This window comes from Schistocerca serialis, chromosome 12 (genome assembly GCF_023864345.2).
Source record: "Schistocerca serialis cubense isolate TAMUIC-IGC-003099 chromosome 12, iqSchSeri2.2, whole genome shotgun sequence".
NCBI lineage: Eukaryota > Metazoa > Arthropoda > Insecta > Orthoptera > Acrididae > Schistocerca > Schistocerca serialis.
In genome coordinates, this window is record NC_064649.1 from 85,931,859 (window position 1) to 85,949,135 (window position 17,277).

General features: G+C 41.8%; 1 protein-coding gene across 2 annotated transcripts in view; it reads left to right on the top strand.

Moving 5' to 3' along the window:
* The first annotated feature begins 1,728 nt into the window (after positions 1 to 1,728).
* Positions 1,729 to 17,277, top strand: part of LOC126428102 (disintegrin and metalloproteinase domain-containing protein 10) — a 561,823-nt gene continuing 546,274 nt past the window's right edge. Inside the window, exon 1 of one of the 2 annotated variants that reach the window (XM_050090004.1) lies at positions 1,729 to 1,940. In XM_050090004.1, coding sequence (XP_049945961.1) covers positions 1,880 to 1,940 — 61 coding nt within the window. In that variant the 5' untranslated portion in view covers positions 1,729 to 1,879. The remainder of the gene's footprint in view (positions 1,941 to 17,277) is intronic. The other variant, XM_050090003.1, reaches the window with a different exon arrangement.

The following is a 17,277-nucleotide window of genomic DNA, read 5'->3' on the forward strand; positions in this document are numbered from 1 at the left end:
CCGAGGGCTTGTTTATTACAATATAATTCTGACACGGTCACTGAACCTTAGCAGCTATGTTCAAAGTTTTTGTACTTACTGTGTGTTGCTATAGTGAGCATGTGGCACGAAACTGATCCAGCACACTAAAATTTATGAGAACAATGGACATTTCACGCACCCAGTGTGAACTTTCAATCATCAAAATTATGTTCCTGGCTAATAACCATCGTTTCAAACAGCCTACACTGAAAACATCACTGTACAACAAAACACTGGCACACTAAAACCTATAATGAAAATGAAGAAATTTGGAGATTTTTCATGTCACCACATGACAGCTATGTGAAAATGTATACAAATGAGATTATCTGACATTATTCACACATACATTTTGAGACCTTTAATTTTGATCTACCAGAAACATGAAGTTTTGGCAATTAAAAAATTTATTTTGCACAGAAGTCACCTATTTTATTCATTTAAAAAAAAAATAAAAAAAATTGTCTGCTTCCGTCCATATTCTTCCTAACCCAACACAGATATAGAGTCTCAGGGATGTTATTCCTGTTTGTCAAAGTCTTTAATAAATGCATTATTGGAGACTGGACTACAAGACAGTTACACGTGCACATTAATCAGATCAACAGATGTTATTAGTTGTAGGATTATATTTCATGAACACTGATGCAGACCTTCTGTAAAGACTGAAACCTTTTGCAAAAACACAGCATGAAACATAATTGGAAAACAGCCAGCTTCATAACTTGCAAAACTGGTTACAACAGAAACATGTATACTGTTGTGGGAAATGATCTAGAAAATCTAAAGAACTGCATGATTTGGGTAAACTGTGTAACTGAAATGTTTGGTTGGGGTAAATGGAGGGGGGAGGGTTTGTGGCAGATGGGACCAAACTGGTTGGTCATCAAGCACTAACTGAAATGTCTAGTTCACAATATAAACCAGTGCTGCAAATAATATAAACGCTGTATATATACTGTATATACTCAAAATTGACAGTACATTCTGAAGATCAAAAAAATCATGCATGTTTTTTTATATACTATACGTGTGTGTGGAATTTTATGTATAATCGTAATATTAATCACAACGTCATATGTAGTACATAGTAAATAATACATAATAAAAGCAGTCTTTGTTTATTCGCACATGGATTGGCAATTCTAGCCTGCGTTGAGAAAGCTTATAACTGATTAAATCATGCTACCCGTAAACTCGAAAATACTGGCTCGGTTCGAAAATGTAAGTAATAAAACACTAATGGACGTTAGCTATTACGTAAATCGTTTAATATTTGTACAAAAAATTCATCATTCACTTTACTTAGTCTTCATTTCAACAAAAGCGTGTTGCGCCCCCAACATTCACCTTTCTCCTCAGACACGAAGTTCTAACTCGGAAGTATCAAAATAATAGGGTAAATATCTTCGAAGCAGCATCAGAATCTTCACTAGGGAATTGTAAATTATTCAGTCTTCGCGAACGTGCGGAATTTTCCTATCCGGAACATCAGCTGAGCCAGAGACCTGAAACAGACGGCTATACACTCAGAGGTCAATATAAATATTTACATATATCATACTAAACGACAAACAATGCAAACACATCTCGAGTAATTGATGGCTATCAACATGCGTGCTATATCTTCCGAAAGTCAAACCGCCGTGCTAATGTAATTTCTTTCCGATTGACGTCTTTGTCATATGGCATTAGGCGAATCAGCGCAGGCGTACTCAGTTCTCTTTGGAGTTGTGGATGTGTGTGCAGAGACAAAGGTTTTTGTGGTAGTCAGTGAAGTAGATGTGTTAGTTTTGGTGAATGAAAGTGGTTTTATTGTGATTATAAGTGTGTGCATGGAACATATACGTATGGAATTATGTTCAGCGAGTGTGGATACGTAATATTCATCTTACTGCTGGCTCCGTACATCGAAAGTGGTAAGCAAATTCACCTGACAACAAGCGCCCTTGCTACTTCGCTCTACCCCTCTGCCTGAGAGCGGACTTGTCACTATTATGATTCAGAAGTGCTTTGAACGAAAATAGTATTTTGCTTGACGGAGTATAAGCGTTGTACAGTAGTCTGAATGACACATCATAATAATATGCTAATTCAGGGATATGCAAAGAAGATTTTTTTGTGTATCAGCTGATTTGTTTATGGGGGCAACTAAGGTCGATCTCTTGTATTGAACATGAAATTTAAATCAACCTTATATTTTTGTCGGAAGAATAGCCGTCGTAATGTTCAAACCGATAACAAAAGAAAATTTTTTTCCAAATTTTTGTTCATGTGAAAACAGTTTACCATTAAATAGCATTAGTTAACAACTACACTACTCAAATATTTGATCGTGTGTTTCAGCTGATAATTAGTTTGATAGATTTTGCTTATTGTCGAAGTATTTTTATCAGTTTTAATAGGCTCCGGTTCTGATAACCATAATTTGATACCAATATATGGTCAGTTGTGATGGTAGCAAGATCTTGTTTACCTGCTACATGCAAAATCACAAATCGTATTGTAATTACCTTCATGTTTTAAATTATCTCACTGTGAACTGATATGCAGTTTTTTTAATCCCTCTGTGAGCAAATACACCGTTCTTCAAAAGCCAATTTTTCTGTGATAAAGCCATAAAACGAACAAAACACGAAAACGTTATTTTTTCTGTAGTTTCATATAGTAATGAACCTGGGATCATATAAAGATTTTATTTACATTGATCAAAACGTGCAAAGCAAGAAGTGTTTCGGAAGACACGATGTTTATTTAGCAGTTTATGTGTATTGAACGAAAGTGAAAGGACGCGGTACGTCTCACCTCTTCCATGTCGAAGAACATGGCATATGTTTAACTTTTTTTGTTTTCTTTCTTAAATACGAGTTTCCTTTATTCGAACGATTATCTAAAGTAGAAATTCACTGTGAATATGATCGTCGGAAGGAGAGTATCATTTGACAGGTGAGCAGTCGGCAAAGATATTCAATAACCATCGGAACAAGAATACGAGCGACTAGCGCAATAAGGATCTACTATGGGGCTATTACAAATAAATCATGCAGAAGATTTTTGCTCTGCATAATAACTATATGGACGTAACCAATATGTACTCTACTCTTTAATTACAATATTGTTACGCCCAAGCTGGGTTTGTTAGGGTGTAAACGTGTGGGAAAGGGCAAATTTGCGATTAAAGCTCGTTTCTTTGTGAGCAAGCATCCAATTCTAACGCAAAGGAATGATTGTTGGACGCATTTTTCGTAACTAAGACGCCAGACGTGATGGCGCGGCGCCAGGACGTTGAACTAATAACTAGGAAACTTGCGATCAACTTCATCTGTTTGTCCAGATGTGCGTTTCGATGAGGTTTTTCACACCACCGGATCAAAACAAGTGGAACCATCATGTGATTCCTGAATTATCGCAACCTGTGAAATAAGAACTTTTACTGGCGTTAATAGATTTTCCATTTCTTCACTATTGATGATATGGTAAACATCACCGGGTAACGTCCAACAAATGCACCTTTTTTTTTTTTTGTAAATCAATATATATAAATTGCCGAAATGATTTGATGATGATAAACAATCATGACAAACGACATTAAGGGCTAGTCTTATTTTTGTATGTGTGTATCTAAGACGGTGGTGCACCGTGCAGCAAATACTTTAAAAGAAGTTGAGGCTATTTTGCCTTCAAGGACGCATAAATTAACATTTCCATCCTACCCCGGGCTTCGTTTACAACGTTTCACTATGCATTACTTTTTATTTCTGCTGTTGCCCTCTCTCCTATGTAATTTATTTATCTGATGTTCAATTTCCAATATTGCATTTGCACCGTGTGTGAGAATTGTGTCTTAATTGCGACTGCAGTCATCTGTTGTGTATTCAAATGCCTCAGGTTAGAAACCTCTTTTCTGCCCCTGGATTCTTAGTTTTTTTCCAAAAAAAAAAAAAATGCTTTTAATTGTGCCACATAAGCTACGAATGATTTAAAGCCGTAATCACTGGAGTTATCAATACTTAGGTTTGTGTTCCGTAATATTTTTACTCTTGTCAGATGTTCCTGATAAATGCTTCCGCGTTTAGTTTTATATACAGATTTCTTAGAAATACCGTCTGTGAATTGAATTCTGTATATCATATTTTAATTCTGTTGTGATTTTCAGCTTTGGTGTAGCTCTTTACTGTGTAGGAAATTATGGGAGAGGGAGTCCCAGCAAATTTGCTAGTTGTCGTTAAAGCTCCAATAGCAAAACAAACATTGAAGTGGATGTAAACAGATAGAAATAAGAACACGATGTAATCACCATTATTATATAAATTTTATTTCACGACGCCATTGTTATCTAATAATAATGATAAGCATGAGGTATCAGTTCGTATGCAATAGGCTGCCAAAGATGACATTACTCTTTGCAAATGACAAAGTAATCACATAATATGCTGAAGTCAGTCCATAGACTGTGTTTATATTAAATACAACGTAATTTCAAAACATGTATATGTGGAACGTGTGAATCACTGGAGTGAAACTTAAGTACGAAAATCATGGAGGTGAACGCCAGGATGGTTAATAACGATTTTTAGTTGTCTCCGTTTTCCTTTATCCATCATCAGTGCGTGCTCGTACTTCTGTGCTACTACAGCAATTTGCCCTGTCTTTCCACTATTCTTCCACTACAACTGTTTTGTTCAGGCCAACATTCCTTCTTGCACTGGTCTTGACCGAGTCAATACATTGAGACCAGCATAAGGAGGAGGAATGCGGACTGAAACAAAACAGTTTAGTAGACAAAGACAGAGGTACCATAAAAGTCCCAAACCGCTCTGAGGATGGATAAAGGAAAGCATAAACGACAACTTGGCATTCACCTGCGATTTTCGTACTTCTGATTGACGTCAGTGATTCGAATGCAGGGATATCATTACTAGTTAGTAATCATTCATCCACGAGCATTCGCTTCCAATTTTTTTTTAAATTCAATCCAGTAAGTCACAAATAGCTGAATACAATTAAACAAACCTTAGTACTTGTATTCCTGCAATTTTAAGGAACTGTCAAAAGAAACGTCCTTAGGTTTGGGTGTGGATATACTAATCTTGTGGTCCCGGCGGAGGTTTGAGTCCCTCGGGCATGGGTGTGTGTGTGTTTGTCCTTAAGATAATTTAGCTTAAGTAGTGTGTAAACTTAAGGACTGAAGACCTTAGCAGTTAAGTCCCATAAGATTTCACACACATTTGAACATACCAATCTTGTCAATAAAAACCTTTAACCCTTCAGCAAACCTACTGAAATTGTGTGGTGTTACTGTCAACGCTATTTTTAAGCTTCTATTTAATGTTCAATTATGTCGCATAGTGTGTTTAAACCCCAAATTCTACAAGCTTCTGGGATTGCCATGGGAACATCTTCCGATCAGTTTCATTCCTGATTAAGGTAGTCGTGGACTTCAATGCTGTAATATTTCTCGTAAAGATGTATGATTTTATTATGTAAGCTTGTTACTCAGTCGGGATATAAGTTAGCAGTAAAGGAAACCAAGGTAGAATTCGAAAAAGGAATTGAAGATCGGGGACACTAAACAGAAATTAAATCGAAATGAATTCGTTAAATGTGAATATCGTGACACCAGCTGTATTTGGTATCGATATACCAGGTGTACCGGTATGAAATGAGCGTTAAGATACAAATGTGTCGATAGGGAACATTTGTTGTGAACGAACCTTAATTTTTTTTTTCGGTTAATATGACATCTGTCAAAGATATTTAGTATACCTCAAGTCATGGAACAAACATCATCATATGTTTTCATCGTGTTAACAGTGTCGAATTTTGTACCAGAAAGTGATGACTTGCGGAAAGCATTAATTTTTTGTTTTCGTTTGAAAAAAAGGACTGCAGAGTCGCATCGAATGCTTGTCGAGGCATATGGTGATCATGCTCTATCAAAAGCAACTTACAAAAGATGGTTTCAACGGTTCAAAAATAATGATTTTGATGTAAGAAATGAAGAACGCGGAAGACCACCAAAAAAGTTCGAAGACGCCGAATTGCAAGCAATATTGGATGAAGATGATACTGTGAGTCAGAAGTAAATGGCATCAATGCTAAATGTTGCACAACAAACAATTTCTGACCGTTTGAAAGCTATGGGAAAGACCCAAAAGTGTGGAAAATGGGTGCCACATGAATTAAATGAAAGACAGATGGAAAACCGAAAAACCATTTGTCAAATTTTGCTTCAAAGACAAGAAAGAAAATCAATTTTGCATCGAATTGTTACTGGCTATGAAAAATGGATTTATTTTAAGAATCCTAAACTGGATAAATCATGCGTTAATCCGGGATAACCATCAACATCGACTGCAAATCCAGATCGATTCGGCAAGAAGACAATGCTCTGTGTTTGGTGGGATCAGAAAGGTGTGGTGTATCATGAGCTTCTAAAACCCGGTGAAACAAATCGCTACAGACAACAAATGATCAATTTGAACTATGCATTGATCGAAAAAAGACCAGAATGGGCCAGAAGACATGGAAAAGTATTTGCTTTACACGACAATTCACCTGCACACAAAGCAAAACTGGTTCAGGATACAATCAAAACACTTGACTGGGAACTGCTACCCTGTCCGCCGTATTCACCAGACTTGGCCCCTTCCGACTACCATTTGTTTTCATCAGTGGGACACGCATTGGCTGAGGAACACTCCGATTCCTACGAAGAAGTCGAAAATTCGGTGTCTGATTGGTTTGCTTCAAAAGACGAACATTTCTATTGGCGTGGTGTCCACAGATTGCCAAAAAGGTGGTCAAAATGTATAGAAAGCAATGGTCAGTACTTTGAATAAAATGTTTTTACTTTTCAATTCAAAATTAGTGTTTCATTTTCACAAAAAAACGCTCATTTCATACCGGTACACCTGCTACTACCTATTAATACAATGCTATAGTGGAGTAATGGCTAGCTCATCTGACACGGCTACCTATTGGCGACACGCAAAAATTTTTGACAGGCCGTGACTCGAACCCGGATTTGCCGGTTATCGCGAACAGTCGCCGTAACCACCTAACTATTCATGCACGCCTCCCACTTACGATAAGGGGGACATCCGGGTTCGAATAACGGTCCACAACAAATTCTCGTATATCACTAATAGCTAGTATATCTATATCTAACACAGCTAATGTCAAGATATGCCCATTCAGCGAATTTATTTCAAATTAATTACGACGGCTGTCAGTCGTTATTAATGTGTGTCCATTGAGACAAGCAGGTAAATAAAGAAGTTTGCCGATGACATCGTAATTCTGTCAGAGACGGCAAGAGAGGGGGGAGAGTCATTTGAAGGGTATACTTCTTGAGAAGGGGCTTTAAGATGGACATAAACAAAAATAAAACAAGGCTAATGGCATGATGATGTTAAGTCAAACGACCGGGTCAGATTAGGAAATGAAACGTAAAAGGTGCTAGAAGAGTTTTGCTGTTTGGCCAGAGAAACCGCTGACAACGAGGGAAATAAACTTCCAAATTCTGAAGGTGGCGGGGGTAAAATATAGGGAGCGAAAGGCTATTTACAATTTGTACAGAAACCAGATGGCAGTTAGAAGAGTCGAGGGCATGAAAGGGAAGCAGTGGTTGGGAAGGGAGTGTGACAGGGTTGTAGCCTCTCCCCGATGTTATTCAACCTGTATATTGAGCAAGCAGTAAAGGAAACAAAAGAAAAATTCGGAGTAGGTATTAAAATCCATGGAGAAGAAATTAAAACTTTGTAATTCTGTCGGAGACAGCAAAGGACCTGGAAGAGAAGCTGAACGGAATGGATAGTATCTTGAAAGGAGGATATAAAATGAACATCAACAAAAGCAAAACAAGGATAATGGAATGTAGTCGAATTAAATCGGGTGATGCTGAGGGTATTAGATTAGGAAATGAGTTTTGCTATTTGGGGAGGAAAATAACTGATGATGGTCGAAGTAGAGAGGATATAAAATGTGGACTGGCAATAGCAAGGAAAGAATTTCTGAAGAAGAGAAATCTGTTAACATCGAGTGTAGATTTAAGTGTCAGGAAGTCGTTTCTGGAAGTATTTGTATGGAGTGCGGCCATGTATGGAAGTGAAACGTGGACGATAAATAATTTGGACAAGAAGAGAATAGAAGCTTTCGAAATGTGGTGCTACAGAAGAATGCTGAAGATTAGATGGGTAGATCACATAACTAATGAGGAGGTATTGAACAGAATTAGGGAGAAGAGATATTTGTGGCACACCTTGACTAGAAGAAGGGATCGGTTGGTAGGACATCTTCTGGGGCATGAAGGGATCACCAATTTAGAACTAGAGGGCAGCGTGGAGGGTAAAAATCGTAGAGGGAGACCAAGAGATGAATACACTAAGCAGATTCAGAAGGATGTAGGTTGCAGTAGGTACTGGGAGATGAAGCAGCTTGTACAGGATAGAGTAGCGTGGAGAGCTGCATCAAACCAGTCTCAGGACTGAAGACCTCAACAACAACACTGAGCTGACAAAAGTCAAGGGATAGTGACACGCACATATACAGATGGCGGTAGTGACGCGTCCACAAGGTATGAAAGGGCTGTGCATTGGCGGAGCTGTCATTTGTATTCAGGTGACTGACGTGGAAAGGTTTCTGAATTGATTATGGCCGCACGGCGGAAACTTTGAATGCGAAATGGTAACTGGAGCTTATAGCCATGGAACATTCCATTTTGTTGTTGTTTTTTAGGGGGAGGAGACCAGACAGCGAGGTCATCGGTCGCATTGGATTAGGGAAGGAAGAGGAAGGAAGTCGGCCGTGCACTTTCAAAGAAACCATCCCGGCATTTGCCTTGTGCGATTTAGGGAAATCACGGAAAACCTAAATCAGGATGGCCGGACGCGGGATTGAACCGTCGTCCTGCCGAATGCGAGATTCCATTTTGGAAGAGGGAATTCAGTATTCTGAGATCCATAATGTCAAGATTGCGCCAGCATACCACATTTCAAGCACTACGTATTATCACGGACAACACAGTGAGCGACGGCCTTCACTTAACGACCGACAGCATCGTCGTTTGCGTAGAGTTGTTGATGCTAAGAGACAAGCTCCACTGCTTGAAATAACCGCAGAAATCAGTGTCGATATACGACGAACATATTCGTTAGGATAGTGTGGCGAAATTTGGTAGTAATGGTCTATGGCTGTAGATGACCGACACGAGTGCCTTTGCCGAAAAAGGAAGATTGAGTTTAACGTCCCGTTGAGATCGACGTAATTAAAGACGGATCACAAGCTCGGACTGTGTGAAGGATGCAGAAAGAAATCTAAGCACTATCTATAGGACTTAACATCTGAGGTCATCAGTCCCCTAGACTTAGAACTGACAAACATAAGGACATCACATACATCCATGCCCGAGGCAGAATTCGAACCTGCGACCGTAACGGTCTCGCAGTTCCAGATTGAAGCACCTAGAACCGCTCGGCCACAACGACCGGCGAGAAGGAAATCGGACGTGCCCTTTCAAAGGAACCATCACGGCATTTGCTCTGGGGCTATTTAGGGAAATAACAGAAAACCTAATCCTGGATGGCCGGACGCGGGTTTGATCCGTCGTCTTCTCGAATACGAGTTGTGACGTCCCCTCTCCGCCGCGTGCTGGTGTTGTCGACGCCGTAAAGCTGTTACTGCTACAGCTCGGTCGGTGGAGTCGAGACGCGATGCGCGATGATGGATGTCCCCGTCGGTTGACGAGATCTGATTAATTATGATTAAAGTTTGATTGCGAGTCCGCACAGTTTCCTTGTGAACGCGAACTGCACACTCTGATTGTCTCTTATGGTTTGAAGTTGAATTATTATGTGTCCGGTTAACACTTTAGTGCAGTAATTGATGAATCTTCCCTCATGCGCGTCGTCCACATCACCAAAAGCGAGGAAAAAAGTTCAGTTGCAGATCTTATTGTTCGTTCCCAGAATGATATTTTCACTCTGCAGCGGAGTGTGCGCTGATATGAAACTTCCTGGCAGATTAAAACTGTGTGCCAGACCGAGACTCGAACTCGGGACCTTTGCCTTTCGCGGGCAAGTGCTCTACCGACAGCTACCCAAGCACGACTCCCGCCCCGTCCTCACAGCTGTACTTCTGCCAGTATCTCGTCTCCTACCTTCCAAACTTTACAGAAGCTCTCCTGCGAACCTTGCAGAACTAGCACTCCTGCAGAGTGAAGATATCATTCTGGAAACATTTCCCAGGCTGTGGCTAAGCCATGTCTCCGTAATATCCTTTCTTTCAGGAGTGCTAGTTCTGCAAGGTTCGCAGGAGAGCTTCTGTAAAGTTTGGAAGGTAGGCGACGAGGTACTGGCAGAAGTGAATCTGTGAGGACAGGGCGTAAGTCGTGCTTGAGTAGCTCAGTTGGTAGAGCCCTTGCCCGCGAAAGGCAAAGGTCCCGAGTTCGAGTCTCAGAATGGCACACAGTTTTAATCTGCCAGGAATTTTCGTATTGCTCGTTGTTTGTTCGTTGCTAAGTAAAATTGTTCGCTCTATATGACGCAAGATCCATAGATACTCTTTAACAATGTCTTAATTTTCTTGCGTCGTAATATTATGTATGTCCAAACCTTCCTTGTCACAGCTAACAGTCCACGAATTTACTTCCAAGTTAAATAGACACTGTTCATTAACTTTTGATGAGCAATTACCAAATATTCATAGAATGATCGAGGCGATACGTTGAATTTCCACTTTTGATGACAATTTTATTGTTCCTTTTCGCAAAATACTTTATAAAGATCACGCCACACGGTTAATTAGCACTGGCAGCCCTGTTAGTTTCAAGTATCGTGACAATTACGAGAGCTTTAACCCTCGGCGTAATTGTATCTTCTTCATGTATTCGTGTCAATGTCACCTACTCGTGACTAAACGTGTATTATAGTCTTTCGAAACTTTGTCCATTCCTTTCTATAAGTTCACTTATATGAATGTTGAGTCCAGTATTGCCTACTTCCGTTAATAAAGTCCAGCAACTCGGTATACACAGTCAGCATAATATCTCGGTTCTAGTCTCTAGTCTGAATATCAGTTCACAAAATCCGTGCGGCTACGTCACGCAACAACGACTCTTGAAAGTAAAACAATCTCGTCACGCTCCGTTCGCTCAACTATGACTTGATAGCATGATAGCTAGCAAGCGACTTACTTTTTCCGTGAATGACGCATTGAATTTCTTCGTAGCGTTTACAGCTCTCTTTCACATAAAAGTTATCTCTGACCGACATTTCTTTGGTCATAACTTTCATGGTATTAATTTGCAATTATTACGTAGATGTTTGACAGATAACTAAATGACCTTTCTTTCTTCTTCCTTTCTACCAAAACATACTCTGTAATGCTTAATGTTGGTGTTTATCAAGACTTTCTGGTGTTATATCATCGGCAAAGTTGTCGTAACTTTTCCCTACTTTACATCGTGATGGTCTTTCCTAATTGGGTGTTGGGTAGGGTGACCAGAAGTCCGGATTAATCCAGACATGTCCTCCTTTTTAGCTCTTTGTCTGGGGTCCGGGCTGATTTTTACAGTATCCGGCTTTTTCGCTAAGTTGAACGTAATACAGTTAAATTTCCACAGCCTTTGTGATAAACACGTACGAAGGCGGTCTTAGTAGGTGGCACCAGGATCGTCGATGTTATCGTTGATCGATCTGTAAGCGAATGCAAATATCGATTATTTAAAATTTTCGTCCCGTATCTTCGCTTTGTATTGCCTTGGCCTCCTGTAGTGCACGTGTGATTTGTGAGTTAAGTTTTAACCGAGTGAGTTACGAAAAATATTTGGCTATGCCTAAACGAAAAGTGTACATTTTCTGATGTCCTTTCCTGCAAATATCCAGCTTTCAAGAAATTGTTGCATAATCATTCAATTGATTTGTATTCGGAAGGTTAAAGTGCATTTTACATATCGTCAGCTGCTGCTTGAATTGTAGATGTTGGTAGCGGTGCGTCCAATGAAGGGAGGTGAATTGTCTTAAGTTTTTCGCTTTGTAAACAACTCCGTGTTGCTGACATAACAAAACAATTGACGCCACACTGTCACCACAATCAATGTTTTTAATTTTTTTTATTGCTCAGTTAACCACCACCTGACCATCAGTAACAATTAACTATTAGTTTTACCGGTAATTCCCGGAAGTCACGTGACTTGTACAAAGCTGATGGGTGGTATCCCTCATCTGCAGTTGACCCGTTTGATGTGTCCTCTTTTTTCTTTGTCTTCCTTGTTGAAGCTGTTTGTCCTTCTTTTTAAACAATTGCATCTGGTCACCCTAGTTTTGGGGTTCATTAGGGTGTTATAGAGTCCAGTGGGAACAACACGACATCGCCTGAAGCGCGTCTCTTGCACCCGCGAGCATTATTGGTTAGACCCTAGACAACTGGAATACCGTCGCGTGGTCGGTGAGTCCCGATTTTAGTTGCTAAAACCTGTTAGGAAGGTTCAGATGTGGCGCAGACCCTCTAAGTCATGGACCCAAGTTGGCAACATGTCACTGTGCAGGTTGATAGTGGCTCCATGATATCAGTGACTACAAATGATTATGTCCGACTACTTGGAGACTATTTACAGCCACTCACGGACTTCGCATTCCCGAAGAACGATGAAATTCTTATGGATGACACTGTGCCGTGTCATCAGGCCACAGTTCGCGATTGGTTCGCGTTCTGGACAATTTGAGCGAATGATTTGGTCACCCAGACCACCCGACATGAATCGCATCTGACATTTATTGGACTTAATCGAGAGGTCAGTTGGTGCACAAAATCCTGCATGGAGGCAGCACGGTTCATTTTTTTCTGCATGGGACTTCCAACGACTTGTCGAGACTTGCTTCGTGTGGTGTAGTAGTCGAGGTGCATAAAGGAGGTCCGACGCGATATTAGAAGATATCCCATGCCTTTTGTCACTCTGGTGTATTAAATTCTACATCTCTCCATCTACATCCATACTCCGCAAGCTACCTGACGGTGTGTGGCGGAGGGTACCTTGAGTACCTTCATCGGTTCTCCCTTTTATTCCAGTCTCGTATGGTTCGTGGAAAGAAAGATTGTCGGTATGCCTCTGTGTGTGCTCTAATCTCTCTGATTTTATCAAATGGTTCTAATAGCTCTGAGCACTGTGGGAATTAACGTCTTAGGTTATCAGTCCCCTGGAACTTAGAACTACTTAAACCTAACTAACCTAAGGACATCACACACATCCATGCCCGAAGCAGGATTCGAACCTGCGACCGTAGCGGTCGCGCGGTTCCAGACTGAAGCACCTAGAACCGCTCGGCCACACCGGCCGGCTTCTGATTTTATCCTCATGGTCTCTTCGCGAGATATACGTAGGAGGGAGCAAAATACTGCTTGACTCCTCGGTGAAGGTATGTTGTTGAAACTTCAACAAAAGCCTGTACCGAGCTACTAAGCGTTTCTCTTGCAGAGTCTTCCACTGGAATTTATCCATCATGTCCGTAACGCTTTCGCGATCACTAAATGATCCTGTAACGAAGCGCGCTGCTTTCCTTTGGATCTTCTCTACCTCTTCTATCAACCCTGTCTGGTACGGATCCCACACCGGTGGGCAGCATTCAAGCAGTGGGCGAACAAGTGTACTGTAACCTATTTCCTTTGTTTTCGGACTGCATTTCCTTCCAATGAATCTTAGTCTGGCGCCTGCTTTACCGACGATTAATTTTGTATGGTCATTCCATTTTAAATCACTCCTATTGCCTACTCCCAGATAATTTATGGAATTAACTGCTTCCAGTTACTGACCTGCTATATTGAAGCTAAATGATAAAGGATCGTAGCCGAGCGTTTCTAGGCGCTTCAGTCGGGAACCGCGCGCCTGCTACGGCCGCAGGTTCGAATCCTGCCTCGGGCATGGATGTGTGTGATATCCTTAGGTTAGTTAGGTTTAAGTAGTTCTAAGTTCTAGGAGACTGATGACCTCAGATGTTAAGTCCCATAGTGCTCAGAGCCATTTGAACCATTTGATAAAGGATCTTTCTTTCTATGTATTCGTAACACATTACACTTGTCTACATTGATATTCAATTGCCATTCCCTTCACCATGCGTCACTTCGTTGCAGATCCTCCTACATTTCAGTACCATTTTCCATTGTTACAACCTCTCGATATACTACAGCATTATCCGAGAAAAGCCTCAGTGAACTTCCGATGTTATCCACAAGATCATTTATATATATTGTGAATAGCAATCCTCTGCGGCACACCTGAAATCATTCTTACTTCGGAAGACTTCTCTCCATTGAGAATGACATGCTTCGTTGTGTTATCAAGGAACTCTTCAATCCAGTCACACAATTCGGACGGGCAACAGAAAGAATAGCATTTCTGAAAAAGATAAATATGCAGTCTATGTCAGGTATTCTTTTCTGAAACTACTTGTGTGGATGGCAGAGTTATGCGGAAGTCAAGCGTGGATGATTAGCAGTACAGAGAAGGAGATAATAGGTTTTGAAATGTTGTGCTACAGAAGAATGCTGAAAATGCATAGGTCAGAGCTAGTGTACTGATTTGAGGAAAAAAGAAATTTGTCGTATATTAGATTAAAAGAAGGGGTAGGTTGATGAGATATTTCCATAGGCCTCAAGGAATAATGAATCTGGCAGTGGAGAGACGTGTTGGAGACTAAGGTATGCCCTGAGTAAGCATGTTCAAGGGGCTGTAGTGGGCTGAACAAAAGGTGCACGTGTGAACCTGCAGAATCAGTCGTGGTCAGAATAGTGTTCTGTCTCGTTTTGAGTGCATTATGTCGGAGCTCAGTGGATTCGAACGTGGGCGAATTGTTGGTTCTCGTATGATGGGTGCTTACGTAACCAAGGTAGCGAAGTGTTTGTGCTTCAAGAAACATTGTATTGGAGATTTATACCGTATTCAGAAGAAAGCGGACAACATTACCCTCTAAGTCACAACGCGGACGAGGGTATGCGTTGATCAATAGTAGTAGATGGTCATCGAAGAGGATTGTGATGGTAAACAACAGAACGGCAGCTGCGAAAGTCACTGCAGAACTGATCGTCGCACGCGCGGTCCGTCTCAGCACGAAAGGCGTTGTAGGACGAGCTGCAATACCAATAGCACCATTAATGCAGATGCCTTTAACAGGAAAACAAGTTCCCGAAGCCAGAAAACCTGGTCTGTGGAGCAGTGGAAAAAGGCTATGTGATCGGATGAATCTACACTACTGGCCATTAAAATTGCTGCTCCACGAAGATGACGTGCTACAGAGGCGAAATTTAACCGACAGGAAGAAGATGCTGTGATATGCAAATGATTAGCTTTTCAGAGCATTCCCACAAGGTTGGTGACGGTGGCGACGACTACAACATGTTGACATGAGGAAAGTTTCCAACCGATTTCTCATACACAAACAGCAGTTGACCGGCGTTGCCTGGTGAATCGTTGTTGTGATGCCTCGTGTAAGGAGGAGAAATGCGTACCATCACGTTTCTGACATTGATAAAGGTCGGGTTGCAGCCTCTCGCGATTGCGGTTTATCGTATCGCGACACAGCTGCTCGCGTTGGTCGAGATCCAATGACTGTTAGCAGAATATGGAATCGGTGGGTTCAGGAGGGTAATACGGAACGCCGTGCTGGATCCCAGCGGCCTCGTATCACTAGCAGTCGAGATGACAGGCATCTTATTCGCGTGGCTGTAACGGATCGTGCAGCCACGTCTCGATCCCTGAGTCAGCAGATGGAGACGTTCGCAAGATAACAACCATCTGCACGAACAGTTCGACGACGTTTGCAGCAGCACGGACTAAAAGCTCGGAGACGGTGGCTGCGGTTACCCTTGACGCTGCATCACAGACAGGAGCGCCTGCGATGGTGTACTCGACGACGAACCTGGGTGCACTAATGGCAAAATGTCATTTTTTCGGATGCATCCAGGTTCCGTTTACAGCATCATGATGGTCGCATCCGTGTTTGGCGAAATCGCGGTGAACGCACACTGGAAGCGTGTATTCGTCATCACCATACTGGCGTATCACCCGGCGTGATGGTATGGGGTGCCATTGGTTACACGTCTCCGTCACCTCTTGTTCACATTGACGGCACTCTGAACAGTGGACGTTACATTTTAGATGTGTTACGACCCGTGGCTCTACACTTCATTCAATCCAGCCATACGTTTCAGCAGGATAACGCACGACCGCATGTTGCAGGTCCTGTACGGGCCTTTCTGGACACAGAAAATGTTCGACTGCTGCCCTGGCCAGCACATTCTCCAGATCTCTCACCAATTGAAAACGTCTGGTCAATGGTGGCCGAGCAACTGGCTCGTCACAATACGCCAGCGACTACTCTTGATGAACTGTGGTATCGTGTTGAAGCTGCATGGACAGCTGTACCTGTACATGCCATCCAAGCTCTGTTTGACTCTATTCCCAGGCGTATCAAGGCCGTTATTACGGGCAGATGTGGTTGTTCTGGGTACTGATTTCTCAGGATCGGTGCACGCAAATTGCGTGAAAATGTAATCACATGTCAGTTCTAGTATAATATATTTGTCCAATGAATACCCGTTTATCATCTGCATTCCTGCTTGGTGTAGCAATTTTAATTTCCAGTAGTATAGTTGCACATTGTTATCAGCTTCTGCAAGATTTTACGTCGCAAGAGTGAAACATGGCAGGGGTTCAGTGGTGGTTTGGGCAGCCGCATCTTGCTGTTCCACGGCCCCGTGGGTGCTTTGCAAGATCACATTACTGCCAAGGATGATCATTTCGGCTGATAATGTCCACCGCGTGGTGCAATGTTTGTTCTCCAGTGGTGATGCTGTGTTCCAAGATCTCAGGGCCCCTGTACACACGGCTCGCATCATCCACGACGTCTTTTGTGAGCACAAGGATGAATTGTCACGTCTCTCCTGGCCACCACTGTCACCAGATCACAGTATTATTGAGACTTTGTGATCTACTTTGGAGAAAGGGTCCGGGATCACTATGCACTTCTATCATCGTCACCTCAACTTGCCGGTATTTTGCACGAAGAATAGTACACAATTCTCCTGAAAACCGCTCAGTACTTACATGCAGTCCGTCCCCGGTAGCTGAGTGGTCAGCGCGACAGAATGTGAATCCTAAGGGCCCGGGTTCGATTCCCGGCTGGTTCGGAGATTTTCTCCGCTCAGGGACTGGGTGTTGTGTTGTCCCAATCATCATCATTTCATCCCCATCGACGCAAAAGT